The sequence below is a fragment of the Glossina fuscipes genome, unplaced genomic scaffold, assembly GCF_014805625.2.
Source record: "Glossina fuscipes isolate IAEA_lab_2018 unplaced genomic scaffold, Yale_Gfus_2 221, whole genome shotgun sequence".
In the NCBI taxonomy this organism is placed as follows: domain Eukaryota; kingdom Metazoa; phylum Arthropoda; class Insecta; order Diptera; family Glossinidae; genus Glossina; species Glossina fuscipes.
The window spans coordinates 3,541,971-3,550,365 of record NW_023998564.1 but is presented as its reverse complement, the minus strand read 5'-3'; the positions used below and the strand labels follow the sequence as shown (position 1 = coordinate 3,550,365).

The following is an 8,395-nucleotide window of genomic DNA, read 5'->3' as shown; positions in this document are numbered from 1 at the left end:
ACTCAACTTGGCTATGCCTCTGTAGTTCTCAACAAATTGTCTACTTCCACTCTTGTGGATAGAAATAACCAAAATGGAAATTGAAACAAATTAGTTATAGGATAAGGATAGTTTGCTGATAAATCGGAATTAGTAGCCGTAAAGTTTCGTCGGAAGTATTCAGCAAGGAGATTTGAGATTTCAAAACCATCCGAGGAATCAGAGCCATTAAAAGAAAAATGCGAGGGATATGCGGAAATTTTTCTTTTTAAGTTAACAATTTTAAAAAAGTATTTAGGATTAGCAAACAGAGAGGATTTGGTGAACTGCAATAATATTGGTGGTTGAGGGAGTTAAATCTATGCCTTGCCACCGAGTAAGCGAAATAGTCGAAAGCAGAGCCACTTTTCGAATACTTTTTGAAAAGAGTGTTTTTTCTATTCTTGAAATATTTATTTGTCTTATTAAACCACGGGGGACACCTGTTTCGAGTTCGGGACTGCTTGACCGGAACAGATGCAGAAATAGCTAGATTTAATATATTGTAGAGCGATCACAGAAAACTTTCAATACTTCCAGTTAAGAAATCAAGCATAATATGTGAAGGATGAGATTTTAGCAGTAAAATATCACAATATTTATTTGAAAAAGTTAGATTTAGAACATCAAAACGTTTAAACGAACCATCATGCTTGTGATAGGAAATACACCAAGTTACATGAGGCAAATTGAAGTCACCCAACGCAGTGACTATATCGATTTAGATTACTTGGCCACTACGCAAACACCACCACCATTGCGTTACAATCGATCATTTCTGAGAACCTGAAACGAATTATGGAGAAGTTCCGACGACTGTAGATAAGGGTTTAACCAAGTTTTAGTGAAGGTCAAACAGGAAAGCTCCGTGCTTACTGAATTTAGGAAAGTGGAACGAATTTTTGAATTTAGGCCTCTAACATTTTGATAAAGAAGAGATAATGAGCCTGACGAAATATTAAGATTTTTGAAGGCAAAGGGCTACTGCGTTAGTATTATGGGAGATGGGGAGAATATAGAAGCGGTAACCACACTTGCACGAAAAGCTTATGTGACGTGCCCAGTTTGGAGACCAGCGTTCACACTCGAACAGTCAGAGGGATAGGATGATTTACTATTCTCATTATTAGTCTTAGGCGATGACGCCTGAATAGATTGAGTGACGCCAATGAGAAGAGATACCCATGCCACTTCAGCATAGCTCAAACCAGAAGGACTTTCCTGCTTATTTGTAACTTTTTTGTTACCGACCGACTCAACAATAGCAGAAACGCTATCGTTCTTTGTAGACTTTGAGGAATCGCTGACTTTCACCAACGAATCGGACTTAGGAGAACTCAGAGGTGACGCAACACACCCTACGCTGCGAATTGTAACTTTGCTAGCTGGAGAAGAAGATGAGTGCTCAATATAACGACACCCATCAAACCTAGCCTTAACTATTTCAGATTTCTCCGACAAGGAGCGGAGATATTTTCTGAAATCTGAGAAACAATTTCACGTCTCCGTGAAGAGTTTGTAGAAATCTATGTCTCGCTTTCTACTGTCAGGACATGACCATCGTAAGCCTTTTGATGGGTCAAGGACTGCATCAGCAGCACGCCGATAATACCAGCACACTTTGCATAAACGATCACACAGCCAACACAAAATGAATCGCTTAGATTTAGGGCCTGTTTTCGCCCGACGTGGTGTAAATAAATAATTCATGTCCAGTGAAAACAACAAAAGGAGCTTATGAAGAAAAAAAAGAAGAATAAAAAAGCTTAAAAATTTCACGGCACAAATTTTCAGCAAATTTTGTTTTTTTTTTTTTTTTTGGTATGTTGAACAGAGATGGACTAAGCCAATAAATTTCTGGCTTATATGTCCAAATAATAAACTGTTGTAATTTTTAGTCACGATTATGTATAAACCGTAACAAAAAAATAAGAGCGGCCGTAATAACTGGAGTGATTATGTTAAATGTAATTGTATGTGTGTGTGTGTGTATAGTGTGCTTGTTGAGTCCTTGAAAGTCAGACAGTGTTGCAAACTTTGGCTGAAAACGAAAAGGAATGTCATGGAAATTGAAAATGATTGAACGCAAAAAAAGAAAAAACAAAAAAAAAAAAAAAAGGAAAGAGGAGGAAAAGAAAAATTGTAAAAGGATAAAATGGCTTTTCTAATAAAGAAAGTTAGTTCCCCGAGATGACGTACATTTTTTACTGCAAAGAGATCGAGGAGACGGCCATATAACTTGAAAAAGCTAAAGGAATCTCTAATGCCATAAAGCCTGTGACATCTGAAGATTAGATGCTCAGCAGACTCAACAACATTGCAAACTTCACAAACATCACATGGTATAGCGCGAATCATTTTTAAATAAACTTTGTCATAAGTATGACCACTCATGAGTCTATAAAGAATTTTGATTTCCCAGGAATTAAAAGAAGATACAGAAAAGGGTTTGAATTGAAATGTGGGATTTAATTTATAGAAAAGGCGATTGGATTTAACGCGCGCGATTTCTTCAAATTCCTCGTTTAGCTGTTGAAGGATGTGATTGCGAATTGCCCGAATTGCTTCATTGGGAGTATATTTGATGGACAAAATTGTCCCATCAACACGAGCTCTCCCTGCATGAAAGATTTTCAGCAAATTAAAGCAAACTTCTCACATTTTTTCCACTGTAACAAGAGACCGAAAGCCAAACAAACAGTAAAGAAAGATTAATAGGAAAAGAGCTCTAATTGTTGACTGCACTAAACCAAAATGAATTTTCCATATAAAAGATTAATATATCATATAAGTTAAATTACGCATTTTATACAACATAGCCGATAGCCTGTGTTGCTAGTGCTCAATGTCTCTTTTTTTAGTCTAAGAATTCAATTCATTAGTCTAAAATTAAAATAATAATAATAATAATATACTTTTAAAGAATTTCTATGCTTTAGACACGAATAAAGCCGAAAAGCAAGAAATACGTTATAAATTTGAAATGTTTCTTCCACAGAATTAAAACGCGACTATAACACGCGCGGAGTGTTGCCATACTGTACACAGTTTTTTATCACAAATTAATAATATTGCAACCATGTAAGCACAGCTGTTTTTGGTTTGATTTAATTTAATAGAATTGAGTTGCTCACTAGCTCCGCAGTTACTCTTTCAATTTAATAGAATTGCTGCCAGTTGCAGACTTGCTCAGCAGTTATTCTTTCAGTTACTTGCCACCTGCAATAAATATAGAAATTGGGAGAAAAATAAAATAGAAAAAAACAATTTTAAAGTAAATAAAATAATTAAATGACCACAATCATTTTCTCCTGATTTTTTTCGATACGAAAATTCAATTTTTTGAATGCACTAGAAAAAATATATATTGATGACGTTGCTTTTACTATGATAATCTATTGGCTTAGTCCATCTCCACTCAACAAACCAAAAAAAAAAAATAATAGAATATAATGAAATTTATAAATAATATTAATAACGTGTGGCGAAAGAAACAACGTCCAAGCACTGACGAAAACTGGAGCACTTATTTATTTTTCGCTGTTTTGCGAATGGTTCTGGTATTCATACCTCAGCTTGGATATGTGCATCCCGACGAGCACTTTCAAAGTGTGGAGATTATAAATGGTACGAAATTGAATTCCAATAATGAATTTCTTAAGAAATATGCTATTATTAGGGGACCATTTTCAATTGGAACATGTGCGTACCTGGGAATTTAACAATACAATGCCTATGCGAAGCATGACGCTGCAGTTTCTTTTACTACGTATTCCCTGCAGTGTTCTGGAAGTTGTTGCTGTTTATATCAAGTACTATTTTAGGAAGGACATACTTTGGAGCTATACCTTTTTGGTTTTTCCTCGCTTGATATATTGCATCGTATCATATTTGAATGATTGGTCCTTATACAAAGTTTGTCGTTTGTATGGTCTCAAACATGAAATTCGTTTGTTAACGATGGGAAGCAGTTGGGTGATGTTGGTTTTCGGCACTCACACCTTTTCCAATACCATTGAGATGACTTTATGCTCTTTGCTGTTATATTTTGTGGCGGAGTGTATGATTACTACTAATACGTTGGTTTATAAAAAGGAATACTTGGAAGAGAAATATGATAAGGCTTCGTCCATTGGAGAACGTGTAAAGATATGGAAGTTAAAAAACTCTTTACCCTCTCACAATTTCAATCGCCTCTTTATAATGGCTTCCTTGTGTGTAACTGGAGTATTTAACCGTCCAACTTTTTTTTTATTCGGAGCTCCAATGGTTTTCTTTTGGCTTTTAAGAGGCATGGGATCCAAAGCGGTTACCTTTGTGCATTTCCATTTACGTATGCTTTTATTTTGCTTGAGTGCTATACCTGCTACAGTTTTCTTCATTATCTGCGATTCCTTATATTATCGTTATTTAACAGCTGGGGAGATACATATGATGAATGTTGATATAAATAATTTTATATTTACGCCTTGGAATTTCATTAAATATAACTTGGACTCTGGGAAAACAGCTCAGCATGGTTTACATCCTCGGTACATACATTTACTTATTAATATGCCATTACTTTATGGTGTATTAGGTGTAATAGCTTTAGCTACATTCGGTCAATTAATGATACGGTTTTTTCGTGGCGAGTATCAGGCTTTGCCTAGAGTTCAGAGTATTGCTGGCTTAATGTCAGCCTCAATGTTTGTACCTTTGTTTTTTTTATCGCTTATTAATCATCAAGAGCCCAGATTTCTTATACCATTAAGCTTTCCAATAATAATTTTACACGCTCCCAAACTAATGACAGGCTTCTGCAGTCAATATCCTTTTCGTAGCGAACACAGTTTGCTTAGATGGCTTTATCAGAATATTTTGTGTACGAAAGCTTCCTCAAAACAAATTCTAAGATTTTGGTATATTGCGAACATTTTACTTACGGTATTTTTTGGTTTTATACACCAAGCCGGAGTATTTCCTTTGGCCCAACATTTTGAGCAAGCAGTCAAAATGAAACCAGATAATCAACATTTACACTTGATTACTTCGCACATGTATAGCCTGCCATTAACCTTTATTAATTTGCCCAGTTCTCAGCAAATACATTTCAATCGTGAAACCGGTCAGCGTTTCAAACGTTTAAAAGATTTCTACGTTTATGAGTATGGCAACTTGGATTTGGGACAATTGTTGGAAAAGCTGATACTAATTACTTCCAATTGTGAGGTGAAAAAGGAAACTAAAAAATTACATTATCGCACGTTTTTGGCTATACCCACTTCTCTAAGCGGCGATCTTAATTATGCTTTGTCACAGATAAACGCCACTTTCTTTCAATATGATCTTAAACGAATTTTCTATCCTCATCTGTCAACTGAAGCTTTCCCTAATGCTTTCGCTAGGCATCCATGTAAAATTGATCCGCCCCATTGGATCAATGAGAATTTGGAAGGTACTTGTTTTATAGAGCAAGATCCAGCCTTAAATTTCGCTTATATAATGCAACAGTTTTCATCATTTGTGCATCAATTCGGTTTAGCTTTGTACGAATTTAAATTGAAACGTTGGAATAATGTTAAATTGGGGAAATTCAAAAAGAATGAAAAATGTTATGTCCAAATTAAATAAGATGGTGTGTGTGCCATGAAAACAACATCTAGTCTATCTTTCTTTATATTTATGCTAATAAATTGAAATATTACTACTTATATCAATTTGTGATTTAAGATACATTTTTGTAAAATTTTATTGCTTATTTAAAAGGAAAATATTTTTAAAATATATTTCTAATGATGTGCTTGCTAAAGAAAAAGACAATTAATTCTTGGGCTTTAAGAGTTTTTTGTTAGCTCTGTTGACTCGGTGTATCTGATGGGCGCGGTAAATTTACTTTCGGTTTTTCGAACTTGATTTTATTTTTTTTTTTTTTATGTATCACAGTGATGAGGAATAACATCCATTTGCATTAATACTCCTAATTTTTCAATTTGTTAGCGAGCTGGTCTTACGTGATTGTACGGTGCTTTTCCATCATTTATTCTCATTTAAAAGAAATGGTACGGTGCTTTTATTCATTTATTGTCATTTAACAGAATTGGCACGGTGTTTTGCACTATTTATTGAAAGCATCTCTGTTCTCTGTCTACTTAAGAAACGGTATATTTTTTTATAAACCAAGTAAAGGAAAAAACCAGCTAACGGCTTTTAGCGAAAAATCAAAGCAATTTCACAATTGCACGAAGAAGTTTCACAAATGGTAGGCTGAAGTAAACCAGGGACATTGTCAATAAAAACATTCGATTAACTTTTTTTTATAAAATTAACCAGAGTTGTTATAAGTTAAGATAATTCCGCTGTAGGTTATAACTTATTCTCTCTGTTTATCCTAAAGTTTTACGGTTTTCACAAAAAAAAAAAAAAAAAATCAAGCAAAACCCCATTCAGAAACCAGCACTAATTAAGTATGAATTGAAAAAACAAATTATGACAACTTTATACTCATTACTGAAGGAAGCTTCAGAGACTTCACAAAGTAAGTAATATATTCTTGATCAGCATCAAATTCTGAATCGATATAAGCATCTCCGTCCGCCACTTTATGTAATGTCTGTTGTACGCTGTAAATATTAAACTATCCTTTTCAATACACGAAGGACACGTTCACGGCGCTACGTAAACTGTGAACAGCTCTGTTTTTCAAAAGAAATACAATATTGGTTACTTGCTCGTTACTCCTTAACTATAGCACTTATTGTACAAAAATTTGGATGCACATTCTATGGGCGATGCCGTGATACCACTACAAAAATTGATCGCGTCTACCTATTATTATAGTGTACCAATGTCAAGTTTGGCAACTCTGCGCGCGGGTTTTAGACGTGCAGTTTTACTTTATGCGAAAAAAGTTTGAAATTTTTTGTCTTAACGTCATATAGCTTTATACGCCTTTAAAGAATAATCTAATTATAAACTATAAAAGTCGTTGAAATTAAGTGAATTATATTCATCGTTCTGTTGTGGTGTTCATTTTGCTTTTCATGATCAGCATTTCATACTCTCCGTAATAAGTTTTATTTATTTATTTATTTAATGTCTAGTTTTGAGAGATAACTTTTGTGTGAGACAAACTTTTTAGTTTTTTTTTTTCACAATCTCTGTCCTTTCCCTCTTCAATCTCTTTTCTGTTACTTTTTGATATGGAGTGTTTTACTACATCATGTCGACCAAAAACGGACCGCGTTTCTGAATGATTGATTGCTTGTTACCTTTAGATCTTTCGAAAGGATTACGTTGGTAATAGCCAATTGTAGGAAGCGGGATATTCACTTTTCTAAACTTTCCCGCAAACAAGGAGTCACTTTTCTGAATTAGGCAAAAATCTCGTGACTTTGTGTGGAAGGTTTGAAAAACTCACGGCAATGTTCGTTGGGTGGCACTCGTCTTCTGCTCCAGCCTGTAAAAGACCAACGCTAGTGTACTTCACCTTCATTTTCATAGCATTTGCGCTATCGTTAGCCCCATCGTTCTAGCTATTCTGAAGTGGAAAGTGTATCTCCTCCCAGTGGTGCCGTTCAGAATACTCTGTGTACATCTCCGAAACAATATATAATAAAAATAACAAATCCGCCTCTCCCCCTGGCTGCTCGGGGGTGTCTGCTGGTTACGATGCTGTCCAAATCGCGCAAGCTCCACGTTCAATTGTGGTCGTCCCCGCTACATTCTCCCCAACTCAAAACTCTTAAAACTCTCTACCTGCAAATTCTGTTGTCTCTAGTAGGAATGACGTCTGCTTGTCGGCAGTACCCCTGAGAAAAGCTATATTCGTGTCAAGACTGGCGTCAGGCACCTCCGCGGATTACATAAATATTTATCTGGCTGCAAAGGTCCTATCCGTCTGAAGCGTGTAAGCATTATTAAATTGGTTCCATCTCAACCTAGAACTATCTCGTTTTTTAAAGATTTAGTTCCGACTGAATATATGGAAATTTTCCTAAACAAACGATTCTGGTCAGTTGGATCCTTAATTAAGGAATTCGTTCTTTGGTACCGACTCTGTAATACTAGGTAGCTCTTCCACCCTCAAAAAACTAAATGTTTATTTAGGCCCAGTAACTTTCATTTACCAAAATGTTAGGGGCCTAAACTCAAATATTTGCTCTACTTTCCTAAATTCAGTGAGCAAGGAGTTTTCCTGTTTGACCTTCACTAACCCAGACCCAGAATTACTTTCTGAATCGATCTAAGTTTATCTGTTCGTCTGTCCGCTTTGCTTGTTTCCCTGTGTTCAACTTAGTTTCAACTAGTTTATACTTTGTAGTACAGTAACTACTAAAATTCAGAATTTTTGCTTTGCGTAGGGAGACGAGTGGAAAGCAAGGGAGGAAAAGGAGGC

The 8,395-nt window shown here is 35.4% G+C and overlaps 1 protein-coding gene across 1 annotated transcript; it reads left to right on the top strand.

The window, feature by feature from the left end:
• The first annotated feature begins 3,177 nt into the window (after nucleotides 1-3,177).
• On the top strand, nucleotides 3,178-8,145 carry LOC119642229 (GPI mannosyltransferase 4). Its single transcript, XM_038041289.1, has 2 exons — nucleotides 3,178-3,645; nucleotides 3,698-8,145. The coding sequence occupies exons 1-2, from the start codon at nucleotides 3,471-3,473 to the stop codon at nucleotides 5,629-5,631; spliced, it is 2,109 nt and encodes a 702-aa protein (XP_037897217.1). The 5' UTR covers nucleotides 3,178-3,470; the 3' UTR covers nucleotides 5,632-8,145.
• Nucleotides 8,146-8,395: the final 250 nt, after the last annotated feature.

Coding starts and splice junctions, on each gene's coding strand:
- LOC119642229 (XM_038041289.1), top strand. CDS start 3,471: ATGAAATTTATAAATAATATTAATAACGTGTGGCGAAAGAAACAACGT. Junction 3,646..3,697: donor AAGTGTGGAGATTATAAATG/GTACGAAATTGA, acceptor TGCTATTATTAG/GGGACCATTTTCAATTGGAA.